At 42.3% G+C, this 18,985-nt stretch overlaps 1 protein-coding gene across 2 annotated transcripts in view; it reads left to right on the forward strand.

Moving 5' to 3' along the window:
• SH3KBP1 (SH3 domain containing kinase binding protein 1) overlaps nt 1–18,985 on the forward strand; it is a 530,500-nt gene that overhangs the window by 503,285 nt on the left and 8,230 nt on the right. For both annotated transcript variants that reach the window (XM_077294639.1, XM_077294640.1), the window contains 2 exons: nt 10,946–11,055; nt 18,271–18,396. In XM_077294639.1, coding sequence (XP_077150754.1) covers nt 10,946–11,055; nt 18,271–18,396 — 236 coding nt within the window. The remainder of the gene's footprint in view (nt 1–10,945; nt 11,056–18,270; nt 18,397–18,985) is intronic.

Genomic DNA, 18,985 nt, shown 5'->3' on the forward strand with positions numbered 1-18,985 from the left:
CCATGGAGGTCTGGAGTTGGAATGATGCTCAAAATCCAAGTGGAAAATGAAGTTACAGGCTAATCCAACTTCAGTGGAAATGCCTCAAGTCAAGGAAATGATGCTCAGTAGTGTGTATGGCCTCCACATGCCTGTATGACCTCCCTACAATGCCTGGGCATGCTCCTGATGAGGTGGTGGATGGTCTCCTGAGAGATCTCCTCCCAGACCTGGACTAAAGCATCCGCCAACTCCTGGACAGTCTGTGGTGCAATGTGACGTTGGTGGATGGTGCTAGACATGGTGTCCCAGATGTGTTCAATCATATTCAGGTCTGGGGAATGGGCTGGCCAGTCTAGAGCTTCAATGCCATCATCTTCCAGGAACTGCTGACACACTCCAGCCACATGAGGTCTGGCATTGTCCTGCATTAGGAGGAACCCAGAGCCTACCGCACCAGCATATGGTCTCACAAGGGGACTGAGGATCTCATCTCGGTACCTAATGGCAGTCAGGCTACCTCTGGTGAGCACATGCAGGGCTATGCAGCCCTCCAAAGAAATGCCACCCCACACCATTACTGACCCACTGCCAAACCGGTCATGCTGAAGGATGTTGCAGGCAACAGATCACTCTCCACGGCATGTCCAGACTCTGTCACGTCTGTCACATGTGCTCAGTGTGAACCTGCTTTCATCTCTGAAGAGCACAGGGCGCCAATGACGAATTTGCCAATCCTGGTGTTCTGTGGCAAATGCCAAGCATCCTGCACGGTGTTGGGCTGTGAGCACAATCCCCATCTGTGGACGTTGGGCACTCAGACCATCTTCTTGGAGTCAGTTTCTAGCCATTTGTGCAGACACATGCACATTTGTGGCCTGCTGGAGGTCATTTTGCAGGGCTCTGGCACTGCTCCCCCTGTTCCTCCTTGCACAAAGGCTGAGGTAGCGGTCCTGCTGCTGGGTTGTTGCCCTCTTACGGCCCCCTCCACATCTCCTAGTGTACTGGCCTGTCTACTGGTAGCGCCTCCAGCCTCTGGACACTACGCTGACAGACACAGCAAACCTTGCCGCAGCTCGCATTGATGTTCCATCCTGGATGAGTTGCACTACCTAAGCCACTTGTGTGGGTTGTTGAGTCCGTCTCATGCTACCACGAGTGTGAAGGCACAACCGACATTCAAAAGTGACCAAAACATCAGCCAGAAAGCATTGGTACTGATATGTGGTCTGTGGTCCCCACCTGCAGAACCACTCCTTTATTGAGTGTGTCTTGATAATTGCCAATAATTTCCATCTGCTGCCTATTCCATTTGCACAACAGCATGTGAAATTGATTGTCAAACAGTGTTGCTTCCTAAGTGGACAGTTTGATTTCACAGAAGTTTGATTTACTTGGAGTTATTTTCTGTTGTTTAACTGTTCCACCATATTTGACTCTAGGTACTGTGTTATTTTCTTTGTAGGCCTCATTCCATTTTCAATAAACAGTAGAATGATGTGCTTTACCAAGCAGCTCTATCTTGGTCTCATCTGTCCACAGGAAGCTTTCCCAGAAGGATTTTGGCTTACGTACATTTTGGCAAAATGTAGTCTAGCTTTTTAATGTGTCTGTGTCAGCAGTGGGGACCTCCTGGATCTCCGGCCATATTATTCATTCAAATGTTGACGGATAGTTTGAGCTGACATTGATGCACTCTTAGCCTGCAGGACAGCTTGAATTTCTTCGAAACTTGATTGGGGCTGCTATTCCAAATCCAAACTATCTGGCATTGCAACCTTTCATCAATTTTTCTCTGCTGTTCACGTCCAGGGAGATTAGCCACAGTTCCATGGGTTGTAAACTTCTTGATTATGGACCAATGGACAAAAGAAACATCATAACCTTGAGATTGTTGACAAATTTCAACAATTTTGGTTCTCAAGTCCTCAGACAGTTCTCTTCTCTATCTGTTCTACATACTTAGTGTGGCACACATATACAAGCATCACATGCTTGAAAGTTTTTACCCACTATTTTGGAAAGGTGGCAACAATCTTATCCTGTCTATTTTGGGGTTTTTGGTGTGAAATTTTTGTCCAACTTGCATTTTTTTGTGTCGTTCCAAAACATGTGTAATTAGAAGAATAAATAGTTCATGTTCTGGAACAAGGGTGCCAACACTTGCGGTCATAAGTATAACATATACTTGAAGTCAAAATTACAGACATATTAATTATATCCGCAGCATGAGTATAATTAAATGCGATAAAGTTTTTGCTTCAGTATATAGAGTAGACCTAAAATAATAACATCATATTGCTAAATCATGCAGAGTGATATTTATGGCAGCAACATATTAATTCTTTTCTGTGGAATATACCCGTTTTCTACCCCTACATTGCTATTAATATCTATTTCTTCTTGTTAAATATAATACATTTATTCATACTGTTTTTATGTGAAATGTTAAAGGAACCTGGAAATTGAGCCTAAACTTAGCTAGAGTCTGACCTTTAATATGTTCTATAAATATGTTTTATAGTTAAAGGTGTTGGCCAAGGACTGCAAGTGTTTGAAGCCTAGACCAAATATGCAAATTTCCTCTTCCGAGAGGAAGACCACTAGAACTCTAACGCCACGTATTGGAAGCAGCGATCCTAAAAGTCAATATCGACTCTTTCATGATCCTTACAATATTACTTAGAATAAAAGCCAAACCATAATCTCAATTTGCACACATGGTGTTTCGGGGGGTGTTGCACCTCATCAGTGCTTATGTGAACTTACAAGTCTCCTCACTCTGACATGCCAATCTTGGCTTGTCACTCTCCACAAGGAGAAACGTTACCTTTAGATCTCAAGCCTAGACCAAGAAACATTGAAAATCACTATACGGTACTTTACAAATTACAATGTAAGGGTATTACAAATTATTACTCTGCTCCCCCTTCTAGATGTTAACAGCTGCGATAAGTGGGTAATAAGTCTACCCGGTATGGTACATGGTGCCTTGGCAGTCTGTATAGTGATGGGAAGAGTCCAGCTTCAGATTGTAGTAAAATACACTCCTCACCATTTAAATTGCAACACCATGAAGGAAAGGAAAAGTTGTGGAGTTAGGGAAATCACAAGATTGATAGGCATGCTAATGATATGTAAATTATAAAAAAAAGGAAACAAATTTTTCAAAACATCTCAATTTATTCAGTAAAAAGTATGAGCCCCACATACAGGAATACACACACTCATACACCAGGTACACAAACTGAGCAGCCTTACATTGCTTTGGTCATAGATTTAACGGTGCAGTAATTTCTCCAATGTCTCCTAGAAGACATTTTTCAACTCAACGCGAAGCCATATGTTGCTCGTGTTACTGTGAGCAGCCTGTGTGGCCTTAACACACTTGCCACGGCCTGTTGCATCTCCGGACTTGTCTCCCATGGAGCACTTCTGGGACATCATTGGTCGGCAATTGCAAAGAGAGCTGCCAGCAGCGGACCTTGATGATTTGCCCAAGTGCATTCAGTGTGGTAGCTTATTCCTCAGACAACTATTAATAATAACCTCATTTCTAGCATACCAAGGTGTGTAAGTGTGTGTATTTCTAGGTGTACTGCTCATACTTAATACTAAATAAATTGAGATGCTTAAAAAATATACAATTTTTTTAGAAAATCATATCATTGCCTTCTCCATAAATCCTGTGATTTCTTTAACTCTACAGCTTTTCCTTCTTGATGTTGCAGTTTAATTGTTAAAAAAGTATATTAGCATAGATATATTTTCAGTTCATCCATATATTACATACAAGCCTGTCTCTTTGAGAAGACTAGTGAAATAAAACTTTTCATAATTTTCCTAGTTATTTTTCTTTCCTTTTCATATCTGCCAGATTTATGTGGGTGTCTGTGTTCTTCTGTACGGAGCATTAGAGGTAGGGGGGAGTAGTTTGATCATCTTATGCTAAGTATACAGTATATCTTTGACATTTTGACACATCTGTAATTATTGATAAAACACGCACAATAATAAGTTAGAGAAGAAACATGCATTCATTCCTACATATTGTGTCAAGTGACGTTGGAGTGGCTTGGAGCACATGTTATTTGCCATTTTTTACTTACTGTAAATCATGTGCTTGTCTTATATAGAATCGAAAATGTGCATAGAAACATTCACAAATTCACAAGTGACCCACCATAGACAAGACAGGGATGGAGAAAATGTTTATTTTATTTTTATTGTTTTCAGGGCTGGACCATAAAGAGGGCAAGTTGCTCAGTTTTTTTCTACTGAATAGCATTAGATTGTATTGATCATGGTATTTGTATAATGTACTGACTTGGTTCTAAGAGGAGCCATAGCTTTGGTTTTAAACTTGTCTGAATAGTTTTGGAGAAAACATACTTTATGTTCATATGCAAATTAGGTAGTCAGAGCACAGTGGGTGAGTCTAGAGCACCCTTCCTCCGAAGCTGTAGGAGATTGGACCAGAGCAACCTGTCACCTCACTCACGGTGCATATGTACGTGAAAATGTTTTCTCCAAAACTATCAAATGGATTGTTAAACTAAATGTGTGCTCCCCTCCAGTATACAGCTCTGGCAAAAATTAAGAGACCACCACATCAAAACCCTGTCATGGGCAGCCCAATCTCCAGACCTGAACCCCACTGAAAACATCTGGAATGTAATCAAGAGGATGATGGATAGTGACAAGCCATCAAACAAAGAAGAATTGCTTACATTTTTGTGCCAGAAGAAGTGTGAAAGACTGGTGGAAAGCATGCCAAGATGCATGAAAGCTGTGATTAAAAATCATGGTTATTCCACAAAATATTGATTTCTGAACTCTTCCTGAGTTAAAACATTAGTATTGTTGTTTCTAAATGATTATGAACTTGTTTTCTCTGCATTATGTGAGGTCTGAAAGCACTGGGGTTTTTTTAATTTTGACCATTTTTCTGTCGGAATAAAAAATACAGAATTTATTGCTTGGAACTTCGGAGACATGTTGTCAGAAGTTTATAGAATAAATTAACAATTTACATTTTACTAAAAAAATATACCTATAAAGAGAAAAATCAGACAAACTGAACATTTTGCAGTGGTCTCTTAATCTTTGCCAGAGCTGTATATGATATCCGTTTTTTTAACGGATACCACACTTACCAATTATAACCTATGGTGCTATGCACATGTCCGTGTTTTTACACAGATCAGGTGTCCGTGCAAAACCCACAATGACACATCCATTTTTTTTCTGGCAGCATGGATGACAAGGGCTGATACAAGTCTATGCTTCCATGAAAAACATGTACAGCACACAGATGGCATCAGTGTGCAGTCTGTGTTTAACACTGTAAATTTGTAATTTCTTTCTTTATCTATACCTGAAAAAAAAACTGTTGACACATTGATGGAAAACACACAGGACACCAGTACCGGTTTTACATGTACATGTTATTTATAGACATGTGAAAGAGTCTTAAGCGCAAGAACCCCAACAAAGACCTGTGATTACTTTGATATAGATGTCCGAACTGATAGAATCCCTTTAGCGTAACTCGCACTAAGGCTACGCACACACTTTGGTATTAGGCGAGTTTTTTACCTTAGTATTTGTAAGCCAGAACCATGACTTCTGGATATGGGACGGACCCTCATTTATTAGCACATAACCCAAACTACATAGCCCAATCAAATAAAATACACAGCATGTTGTTTTGGTGTCAAAAAGAACACAGCTTTTATTAATCCCCTTTGAGATGAAGCCTTTTTTTGTTTTTGCGTTTGTTTTTGGCTCCCCTTCCTACTAGAGCCATAACTTTTTTATTTTTCTGTCAATATGGCCATGTGAGGGCTTGTTTTTTTGTGGGACAAGTTGTTTTGAACGACACCATTGGTTTACTATATCGTGTGCTCAAAAAATGGGAAAAAAAATCCAAGTGCGGTGAAATTGCAAAAAACGTGCAATTCCACATCAGTTTTGGGGATTTTTTTTACCATGTTAACCAAATGCTAAAACTAACCTGCCATTATGAGTTTCCAGGTCATTGCGAGTTCATAGACACTAAACATGTCTAGTTTCTTTTTTTATTTAAGTGGTGAAAAAAATCCAAAATGTGTTAAAAAAATGTGCCTTTTTCCGATACCCGTAGCGTCTCCATTTTTCGTGATCTCGGGTTGGGTGAGGGCTTTTTTTTGCATGCCGAGCTGATGTTTTTAATGATACCAATTTAGTGTAGATACGATCTTTTGATCTCTCGTTATTGCATTTTAATTCAAAGTTGTGGCAACCAAAAAAACGTAATTCTGGCGCTTTTAATTTTTTCCTCGTTACGCCGTTTAGTGATCAGGTTAGTTATTTTTTTATATTGATAGATCGGGCAATTCTGAACTCAGCGATACCAAATATGTGTATGTTTGAATTTTTTTATTGTTTTATTTTGAATGCGGCAAAAGAGGGGTGATTTAAACTTTTAATTTTTTTAATTTTCTTTAATATTTTTAAAAACTTTTTTTTTACTTTTGGCATGCTTCAATAGTCTCCAACGGAGACTAGAAGCTGCCATAACCCGATCGGCTCTGCTACATACAGGCGATGATCAGATCACCTGTATGTAGCAGAATTGCTGACCACCGGGCGGCGCTCATAGCAATCCGGCAGTGACAACCATAGAGTTCTCCAGGAGACCTCTGGTTGTCATGCCAACCCATCGGTGACCCGCGATCACGTAACGGGGGTCACCGATGGGCGGATTTCCAGCGTGATCGCTGGAAGCGTGCATTAAATGCCGCAGTCAGCGTTTGACAGCGGCATTTAACGGGTTAATAGCCGCGGGTGGATCATGATTCAACCCAGGGCTGTTTCGGGCGCAGGTCAGCTGTTCAAAACAGCTGACATGTGGTGGAAAAGATCTGGGCTCACCGCCACAGCCCACATCAGAGGGGGACAAGCGACTTGAGCAGTACTAGTGTGGCGCATGTCATGAAAGAGTTAAAGATCACATGAAAATAGTAAGAGGCCGGTGAAATGCTAGGCAAGTATATTCTGAAATTCACGGGTAACGTGAGATCTCCAAGCTGCCTGACATACAGCAATCGGCAGGCAGCAATCCAGGGGTGGTACACTCTGATTTGCCACAGTAGCAAGTCAGAAATATCAGTACACAGCATGGATAACAGGGTGGTCTGATACCAGTGAAATCTGTATACAGCACTGGTAACATGGTGGTCTGATACCAGATAGATCAGTTTACAGCACAGATAACATTGTGTCTGATACCAGCAAGATCTGTATACAGCACTGATAACATGGTGTCTGATACCAGGAAGATCTGTATACAGCACTGATAACATGGTGTCTGATACCAGAAAGATCTGTATACAGCACTGATAACATGGTGTCTGATACCAGGAAGATCTGTATACAGCACTGATAACATGGTGTCTGATACCAGAAAGATCTGTATACAGCACTGATAACATGGTGTCTGATACCAGGAAGATCTGTATACAGCACTGATAACATGGTGTCTGATACCAGGAAGATCTGTATACAGCACTGATAACATGGTGTCTGATACCAGGAAGATCTGTATACAGCACTGATAACATGGTGTCTGATACCAGAAAGATCTGTATACAGCACTGATAACATGGTGTCTGATACCAGAAAGATCTGTATACAGCACTGATAACATGGTGTCTGATGCCAGAAAGATCTGTATACAGCACTGATAACATGGTGTCTGATACCAGAAAGATCTGTATACAGCACTGATAACATGGTGTCTGATACCAGATAGATCAGTTTACAGCACAGATAACATTGTGTCTGATACCAGCAAGATCTGTATACAGCACTGATAACATGGTGTCTGATACCAGAAAGATCTGTATACAGCACTGATAACATGGTGTCTGATACCAGATAGATCAGTTTACAGCACAGATAACATGGTGTCTGATACCAGCAAGATCTGTATACAGCACTGATAACATGGTGTCTGATACCAGATAGATCAGTTTACAGCACAGATAACATTGTGTCTGATACCAGCAAGATCTGTATACAGCACTGATAACATGGTGTCTGATACCAGAAAGATCTGTATACAGCACTGATAACATGGTGTCTGATACCAGAAAGATCTGTATACAGCACTGATAACATGGTGTCTGATACCAGAAAGATCTGTATACAGCACTGATAACATGGTGTCTGATACCAGAAAGATCTGTATACAGCACTGATAACATGGTGTCTGATACCAGAAAGATCTGTATACAGCACTGATAACATGGTGTCTGATACCAGAAAGATCTGTATACAGCACTGATAACATGGTGTCTGATACCAGAAAGATCTGTATACAGCACTGATAACATGGTGTCTGATACCAGAAAGATCTGTATACAGCACTGATAACATGGTGTCTGATACCAGAAAGATCTGTATACAGCACTGATAACATGGTGTCTGATACCAGAAAGATCTGTATACAGCACTGATAACATGGTGTCTGATACCAGATAGATCAGTTTACAGCACAGATAACATTGTGTCTGATACCAGCAAGATCTGTATACAGCACTGATAACATGGTGTCTGATACCAGGAAGATCTGTATACAGCACTGATAACATGGTGTCTGATACCAGAAAGATCTGTATACAGCACTGATAACATGGTGTCTGATACCAGAAAGATCTGTATACAGCACTGATAACATGGTGTCTGATACCAGAAAGATCTGTATACAGCACTGATAACATGGTGTCTGATACCAGAAAGATCTGTATACAGTACTGATAACATGGTGTCTGATACCAGAAAGATCTGTATACAGCACTGATAACATGGTGTCTGATACCAGAAAGATCTGTATACAGCACTGATAACATGGTGTCTGATACCAGAAAGATCTGTATACAGCACTGATAACATGGTGTCTGATACCAGAAAGATCTGTATACAGTACTGATAACATGGTGTCTGATACCAGAAAGATCTGTATACAGCACTGATAACATGGTGTCTGATACCAGAAAGATCTGTATACAGCACTGATAACATGGTGTCTGATACCAGAAAGATCTGTATACAGTACTGATAACACTATGGTGTAGTCCCTTGATGCCTGTGGCTTCCGTCAAGGTCCTCACTATTCTCTCTGTCCTCCATAAAGGTGGGACACTAACCCGTATGACAGGTGGCTCGAGCCTTTTTTCAGGGTCTCTATCATGACCCGGGCTCTATGCACCACTGTGTCTCCAGGTGGACAGGTGACGTGTAGTCCCCTGTCCTGCCGGTTTCTGCTGTAAGTCTTGGAGTCCCCCACAACCTCGGTCTTCCGGCTACCGGTGTCTGCGCTCTGCTGGGAGGTAGCTCAACCGCAGCTACTCTCCCCAGGTCTCACTCTCCGGGGCTACACTTCTCCAACACGCTCTCTGCAAATCTGTTCGTCCTTCTCTTTCTCTCTTACTCTAGGAGCTGCAGCACCCTCGTAGATCTGTATACAGCACTGATAACATGGTTTCTGATACCAGATAGATCTGTATATAGCACTGATAACACACACTAATGATTCATCAAGCTCCCTAATTTGCATGTTTGATTAAACTTTAGTTAATGCAGAATAAAGATAATTAAAATTGTATTTTTTATTGTTTACTGCCTAGTGCCTAGACAGTAGCAGTGGCTAAACATGCACTTATAAGCTCTTTCATAGTGAGCTTGTAAACACTGCACTGACACTGGACAGGATCACTGGAGCATGCTATTAGCTCCGATCCTGGCCAGCTTCAGTACCACTGCGCTCCTTTAATGCTGTCTCATGTAGCATCGGAGATTCACATCTAGCCTGAACTGTCAATCAAGCAGGAGCGCACTGCTTCTTAGCAAGTTGGTAGCTGTGAGTCTGGGGAGTGGTGCGCTCCTGAAAAGCAATCAAGCCCTTTAATTCTATTTATGTTGCGCACTATTTTATTTGTCCAACAAATAACAAAAAAGGCAGCATTTCTGGCACTGGTAGCACACCCTCCAGGAACGCATTAAGGCAAACATAATAGCGGATGGTCAGATATAGCGGTGCTCAGATTGAGATAAAGCAGTGCAAAATTATGAGCAAAAACAGTATGAAAAACTGAATGAGAGTGGCACTCACCACTGGTACTTGAATATACAGCACTATATTGTGGTCATCATGTGAGGAGAGGAGACATAAAGAGGTAAGTAAGCGACAGTCGGCTCAGCCAGAAGAAGGATAGTTTACGTGAAACGGCTATCGCTTACTTACCTCTTTATGTCTCCTCTCCTCATGTGACAACCACAATAAAGTGCTGTATTTTCATGAACCAATGGTGAGTGACACTCTCATTCAGTTTCATGCTGTTTTTGTTCACTAGTGCTTTGTGTTTTTCAGCCCACTGAAATTGGCCATCGGAAACTGTTGGCCAAATGTAAAATTCTGACTTTTTTTTTACCATCATTGGCCATTTAATGGCTGTGGTCTTTTGTGCAAAGAACTGGGTAGATGGGACAGATAAGTTGAAATTTTGGCATGTGATGTATTCCAGTCTGTGTTGGTCATCAGTAGCCGAGAAATTATAGATTACCATATATGCTTACAACTAAAAATCCTATTTACATAGAGCAATATATATATAAATACCCAGAATAAAAGAACACCGTAGAAGCTTCATGTAAGCTGTAGATCATTACACTGTCCAAACTCTCTGTTCCTGAACGGAGTAAATCTATAACACGAGTGCCTATTTAATGACATAACAGAAGTTCCTCCTGTTTTTTTTAATTTTTGGTGAAGGTGACTGAGTACTAGTGATTAAAAAGAATAAAGGCCAGTGTACAAGACAGAGATCTTTGACCGTATCCAACTTGAAGAGAAAGAGATTTAACCCAGTTGATAGGTTTGTTGCCTATCTAGATGTTGCCATATCTGTATTTTATCTTTTAGATGTTGAAGGCTTTGATTCCCTTGTGTCAACTGGAGAGAAACTTAGTCATCCTACTGCTTCAAGGCCTAAATCCAGCGGGAGACGTCCACCTTCCCAGTCTCTGACATCGGTATGTATGTGCCTAATTTCTTGTTCGAAAACGACTAGGCACAGATTATTATTTAATGAACATAAGTGCTGTACAGAATAGGAGAGCTAAAACAGTAATCAAAATGCACAATAACAATGATTGGGCTGAGGGCATAATAAAGTATAGCTCACCCAAAAATATAGAGGAAATGCAAAGAGGCGATTACTCCCAAAAGACGTTATGAAACTAGAGAATTGGAGTAAGCCATAAACCACCAGAATTTATAAACAAAAACCAGTCCAATTTTTATTAATACGCATAAAACACACATATAAAATAAAAAAAGGGAATCCGAGTAAACATGGAAACATATGGTGGAGGCATGAAGGTAGGCGAGGAAGGAAGACAGACAACAATCTATTTATGTAATTGCCTTGTAATGTTTTCATTTCCTGTTCTGTCCAAATGTCACCGTATCCCAGAATTCCAAGAGGAGGAAGTTCACCGACCGCCATATTGGGACACCCAAGTGATGGGTGTCTCAATATGGAAACTGTTGCTGGTACCAACCTATCGTGCGGTACCACCAGCGGAACACCGTCGCATCACACACTCTATACGCCGTACGCACCACACACACACACACACACACACACACACTTTCACTTACACTTACACATTCACACACTCATATTCACAGTCACACACACATTCACACAGCCTCTTGCGCTGTACCACCAGCGTAACACCATTGCAAACACGCTGCCGCCGGGATCAGCCGAATGATTCACTGACTGCCACCATCTTCGTACAGGAGGAGTGCATGCGCAGTTTTAATTTGACCGCCGCTATCTGTCTGCACTAAGATGGCGGCGGTCTGATTTACTGCGCCTGCGTGAATTACGCTCAGGTTCAGTGAATCATTAGGCTGATCCCGGCGGCAGATGCGCGACATGTCTACAAGCAGAGGAAGCCGGTCACATTAAATGGGTTTTCCCATGAACGAAAGTTCATTTTAAAAATTTACTGTGTCTGACCGTGTACGGAGCATACCACATCTCCTGGGGAAGGGAGGAAGCAAAAGATAATACTGACATTACAGCAGGAGATCGCAGAGGATTCATTTTGTGAGGTAAAATATTTTTTAAAATTGTACCTCACAAAATGTATCCTCTGCGATCTCCTGCTGTAATGTAAGTATTGTCTTTTGCTTCCTCCCCTGCCCAGGAGCTGTGGTATGTTTGGTACACGGTCAGACACAGACAATTTTTAAAATGAACTTTTTTTCGTGGGAAAACCCCTTTAAAAAGCAAATGTCAACGCCAACATGGCTCCTCCTAAAAAGTACACCAATGACAATGAAAAGAAAGCAGCAAAGGCACAATGTCCAAGACAACAAAAGGCAATTGAGACTCTTGAAGAGCAACAGCATCGCTGGGAGAAAAACAATGCATATAAGCGTAGGCGTCAAGCAAATGAGTCCCCTGATGCAAAAGTCAATAGATTATCACAGGATGCCATTAGGCAACAAAAGCGCCACATGCCTGCCCCATCGTGACATTACCGCCCTCGCATCGGGTCTCCATCTAGTGCAGAAATAAGACCAGTAAGACAGATCCAGGAAATCACTATAGCACAGGCCCAAAAATAAAAGCAGTAAGGATAAAGTGCAATGTGTGCATCAAATAATGAGCCAGTCATTAACAACTCTTATCTGCTTACCCATGGTGTGTCACAGCAGCTGTCGCCCTCCCGCGGCCCCTGACTCGTGTTTCGTGTGCAAACTTTGTCGAAGGGGATGATGGAATGTCCCAAACTCACTGATTAAATATGCCCCAGGAGACTCGGTACACTTCCGGTCACCTCCTCCACCGCCGTCGCATTACTGTGCGCATGCGCGTGAACTTGCACCCTATGATGTCACGGAGCGTTCGCACAGCAACTGAATCGATAGCTACAGAGGGAGCGACGTGTTAAGCAGAGTCCCAGTGTGCATGCGCGCCCTCGGTGGCCATATTGTGAGAGCGCACAGTCAAATATAGAAGTGGCATCTTGGGTAATAGCCATTAATGCATAGAGAGTATCAGCGAACCTCCAAGAAAGAAAATGACACATATGGGAGAAATTAGAATGAAGGTAAATAGTGAGATATGAAAAAAGTGGGGGAAAAGGTGAAAGGAAAAGAATGAGAAAAATGAATAGTGATAAGCAATATACTAAAAAGGGTACAAAACTCAGTACCTAGTGCATATAAGTGCCATACACAAAACATGAAAAAATAATGAAATATCACAGGGCATCAAGAAATGATGCCTAACAAATATAGAAATATAAACCATGTATATTGGCAATGCGGAGCAGTTTTAATATTATAGCATAGGCTAGAAAAATATTATAAAAATATAAGTGTAAAGGGACACACATATTGCCAAAAAAATGGAGGGATCACTGTAAAGCATACATACAATAATACTATAAGAAAATTATATTAACCATACTCCAGCATGGCAGCTGTTAATAACTACTAATTACTTCCACAATGGGATAAAACCAGACTGCAAAAGCCAACCAAAGATGGCTAAGAAAGTTCATACATATATGGCAGATCTTCATAAGGCCAGTAATAGGAATCTCCTGACACACTGGCCATGACCGTGACACAAACGAGCAGGGAATGGAGGAGATAAGTCCGGAAAAGCACCTACAGTCTTCACAAAGGGCGTCCAAAGGTCAGGATACGGATAAAAGGAACCAACAATAAAAACTAAGGACAAACCATCAATTAAAAATCAAAATGGCAGAGAAACCACAGGAACATAACAATGCATAGAATGGTGAAAAACTCTATATTTCGAGGTTAAACAGTCATATAGAATAGGCGAGAACAGGTCAAACAGGCGGGAATATGTCACAAAAAAGGGACAAAACTGATCTTTTCATTCAAGCCCTTTCGAGACATGGTGTCAAGGCTGACGATCATCCTGAATTCTTGTTGAACTAGGATCTGTGTAGATTGCCACCCCTAGAACCACCGTGTATCGTGTCAATGCCCCTGACCTTCAAACATATGGGATCGGACCCATGAAAAGTCCTGAAATGTTTTGGTATAGTTTTAAGTGTCAACATATCTGACGCTTCCTTGGCAGCAAGAATATTGCATACATGTTCGCAAGTTCTTGTCTTTAGCTCCCTAGACGTGAGACCTACATAAATGAGGTGACATCTCCCCGAACCCTGGCCCCCCCTCCACCAGCATACATTACTCTCCTCCAGCTGCATATAGAAACCCTGCTAATCTTATTAACATTCAATGCATGCCTTCTCCTATAGCTTTCCAATGTGCACTCTGGAATGCTCGGTCTGTGTGTAACAAACTTACATTCACGATCTTTTCCTCTCTAATTCCCTTAACCTTCTGGCTATTACAGAAACCTGGATCCAGCATTCAGACACCACCGCTGCTGCCGCTCTCTCGTTTGGTGGGCTGAAATTTTCACATACCACCAGACCTGAAAACAGACAGGGTGGGGGTGTTGGTTTGCTCCTTTCATCACAATGTGCTTTCCAGGTCATCCCCCCGGTTCCCTCACTTACATTTCCTTCCTTTGAAGTCCACACCGTCAGACTCTTTAAGCCCTTTTCCTTGCGGGTGGCGGTTGTTTACCGCCCTCCAGGCTCCTCCCGCCTGTTTCTAGACCACTTTGCCACCTGGCTTACTCACTTTCTATCCTGTGACATCCCCACCCTCATCATGGGAGACTTTAACATCCCCATCAATGATCCCCTCTCCCAATCTGCCTCTCATCTTCTTTCTCTAACTTCTTCATTCGGCCTCTCACAGTTTACTAATTCTACGCATGAGGATGGGAATACTCTGGACCTGGTTTTCTCCCGTCCCGGATGGCTGCACGAGTTTACTAACTCCCCTCTCCCGCTTTTGGACCACAACCTTCTTTCATTCTCTGTCAAGAATTGTCTTCTCACTCAGGACACCCCCACTTACCACATTTATCGGAATACACGTTCCATTAATACCCAGCAGCTTATGGACAATCTCCACACATCTTTAGCCCCCATCTCCTCCCTCTCTTGTCCAGACTTAGCATTGTCACACTTCAATAATACACTGAAGAATGCCCTAGATGAAGCAGCACCTTCTACACGCAGAAAGACCCGACACAGACAATGGCAGCCCTGGCACACTATGCAAACACGCTTTCTTCAGCGTTGTTCAAGGTGTGCAGAGCGGCAGTGGAAAAAGTCTCTCTTAGCAGAAGACTTCATCCACTATAAGTTCATGCTCAAAACCTATAACTCTGCCCTTTATCTGACCAAACAATCCTACTTCACCACCCTCATCACCTCACTATCCAACAACCCAAAACGACTTTTTGAAACCTTAAACTCCCTCCTGAAACCTAAAGTACAGGCCCCCATTACCAATCTCAGTGGTGAGGATCTGGCCACTTATTTCCTAGAAAAAATCAACCACATCCATCAGGATATCTCAGCCCAATCTCCTCAGTGCCTGGATCCCATTCCCTGCCGCACCTCAAGCTCACTAGACATCTTTGAGCCTGTCTCAGAAGAAGAAGTTTCCAAGCTCCTCGCTTCTGCTTGGCCTACAACCTGCAACAGTGACCCCATTCCTTCACCTCTCCTGCAGTCTCTCTCACCAGTGGTCACCACTCACCTGACTAAAATATTTAACCTCTCTCTTTCTTCAGGTATCTTTCCCTCCTCATTTAAACATGCCATCATAACCCCTTTACTTAAAAAGCCATCCCTGGACCAGAACTGCACTGCTAACTACAGACCTGTATCTAACCTTTCCTTCATCTCTAAACTCCTGGAACGCTTGGTCCACTCCCGTCTAATCCGCTATCTCTCGGATAACTCTCTTCTCGACCCCTTACAATCTGGTTTTCGCTCTTTACACTCCACTGAAACTGCCCTCACTAAAGTCTCTAATGATCTAATAACAGCTAAATCCAAAGGTCATTGCTCTCTGCTGATTCTCCTGGATCTATCTGCCGCATTTGACACAGTGGATCACCAGCTCCTTCTCACTATGCTCCGCTCCATAGGCCTCAAGGACACAGCCCTCTCCTGGTTCTCCTCCTACCTCTCTGACCGCTCCTTCACTGTATCCTTTGCCGGCTCCTCTTCCTCTCCTCGTCCCCTTACTATCGAGGTTCCGCAGGGCTCAGTCCTAGGCCCCCTCCTCTTCTCTCTATACACGGCCCCTATTGGACAAACAATCAGCAGATTTGGGTTCCAGTATCATCTCCATGCTGATGACACCCAATTATACACTTCTTCCTCTGTCATCACCCCTACCCTAATTCAAAATACCAAGGATTGTCTGTCTGCTGTCTCTAACATCATGTCTTCCCTCTATCTGAAACTAAATCTCTCCAAAACGGAACTTCTTGTGTTTCTCCCTTCTACTAACCTCACTCTTCCCAACATCGAAATTACTCTGGAGGGTTCAACCATAACTCCCAAGCAGCATGCCCGCTGTCTTGGGGTCATATTCGACACCGATCTTTCCTTTACTCCCTATATCCGATCACTCACTCGCTCTTGTCACCTGCATCTTAAAAACATCTCCAGAATCCGACCTTTTCTCACCTTTGAAACTGCTAAGACTCTTACTGTCGCTCTTATTCATTCTCGTCTGGACTACTGCAACTCTCTTCTGATCGGTCTCCCTCTTACCAAACTTTCTCCTCTCCAATCCATCTTGAATGCGGCAGCCAGGGTCATATTTCTGTCCAACCGCTTCACCGATGCCTCCATCTTGTGCCAGTCATTACACTGGCTACCCATTCGCTACAGGGTCCAGTATAAATTCATCTCTCTAGCCCACAAAGCTCTCCACAGTTCTGCACAGCCTTATATCTCCTCTCTCATCTCTGTCTATCGCCCTACACGTGCCCTCCTTTCTACAAACGACCTAAGACTAACATCCCCCGTAATCAGAACCTCACACCTCCGTCTACAAGACTTCTCTCGTGCTGCGCCAGCTCTCTGGAATGCACTTCCCCAGACGATCAGACTGATACCTAGTCCCGACCTATTCAAGCGCGCTCTAAAAACCCATCTCTTCAAACAAGCCTACCACATCAACTATTCAGTAAACTAACTTTGCCCTGTTCCCTCCTTCCAAATATTATTCTAAATCTGCACCCTACTATTCATCTGTCTCCACACCCTCCATGCTCATGATAACTGCACTTGATACTTGACTATTGCACTTAAACACACGGGCTGATGACCGGATCATGCAGCTTTATATGAAAATCCCTATTTATTATAATTGCCAGACCTGAAATAACAAGCACTTTTCACCTATCGTGTCCCCCCCATTTCCTTGTAGATTGTAAGCTTGCGAGCAGGGACCTCACTCCTAATGTCACTGTTTAAATTGTCTTAACTTGTATTGAATTTGTCTGTATATGTCCCCGCTTAACTGTAAAGTGCTGCGGAATATGTTGGCGCTATATAAATAAAGATTATTATTTATTATTATTAATGAGGGAGCAGGGACAAGTAGCATAATAAATTACGTGTGTGGTGTTACATGAAATAAAGTCACAGATTTTAAATTCCCTGCTCCCATCAGATGATGTGAAGGTTCCACATCTAAGGATATTGGGACAAGCCACGCATGACCCGCAAGGAAAGCAACCATGTTTGGGGCCACCAGAACTAAAGAATGATTTTTGTTTTGCCCAATGGTGGCTTCTTACAAGGTGATCCCTCAGGTTTCTTCCCCTGCGTTGTGTCATGCATGGAGTCAAAGGCAGAATAGGAGAGCTGCAGTGATACACTTTATACTACCCAGCCGAGTCCTTAAACATTCTTCTAATTATTCTGCTAGTCCTATTTATAAGGCAAATAGTGAGCACTCTCCTGAACCAAGCAGGTCAATGTATAGACTGCTGTAGTTTTCAAGGAGTGTAACTTCTTCTCATGAGTACAGTTGCCTTGATGCTGTGAAAATAGAAGGAAGATAGGGATGGAGGAAACTCAAATGGTCCCAAGGGGTAGACTATCATAAAAAGCGCAACACAGCACTTACCGTAGCTAATATATTAGTGTTGTTCTCTAGTCAATTCATTTTCACTGAAGAGTCTCTTTATAGCTGTGCTCGTAAGAATGGCGATTGCTGTCGTATTACACATCTTCTTGTCATGTAGGAAATATTGTTACATTCAGTAGACTTTTATTCTGTACGTTCTTTTGTAGTCCTCCCTTTCCAGTCCTGATTTCTTTGACTCTCCAAGTCCAGAAGATGACAAGGATGACATCAATCACCTGTCACAGAGAACTATAGACTCATCCAAGAAAGCCCCACGTAGTCTTACATCACAGGTAAGTAAGGGGAGCGTGCGCTGTGTTGTGGATCAATACAATTAGGATTAGGAGGGTTAGAAGTCAATATCTGATATGCTGAGCTAGAACATACTGTAGCTGGGTACATGCTTATGTGGAGATCTTTTACTATGGAGGAAAGGTGTAGATAATCCACGTTTATAGGAGAGTATAGAAATATAGTTGTCAACTATGGCCGCCCTATTTCCTGTTGTGCTGATGGTCCATAGGGTGTACTCTCTTCTCTTATAAAAGGTAAATAAATGGTTGTGGGAAAATCTTTTTCTAGAATATTTTTTCCAGTTTATCATAGATTGCTCCCTTTAAGGTATTGTACAACTTGACAAAGTTATCATCCATACATAGAATAGGTAATAATCTGCTGATTAAAAATGCCAAAAAGATTCGAAGGACTTTAGTCCAGCTGCCATATTGGTAGTCCATGGCTGCCAGACCAAAGCCCTGTGAAGCTCATGGTGGTATTCCCAGCACTTCTTCTCATTCTTCTACTTCTTCTGATTCATAGGCTTGGCCCACTATCATTGTTCAGGTGCTATGCACACATGACACTATGACAGGCATGCCGGTC

Source organism: Ranitomeya variabilis, chromosome 3 (genome assembly GCF_051348905.1).
Source record: "Ranitomeya variabilis isolate aRanVar5 chromosome 3, aRanVar5.hap1, whole genome shotgun sequence".
Classification (NCBI taxonomy): domain Eukaryota; kingdom Metazoa; phylum Chordata; class Amphibia; order Anura; family Dendrobatidae; genus Ranitomeya; species Ranitomeya variabilis.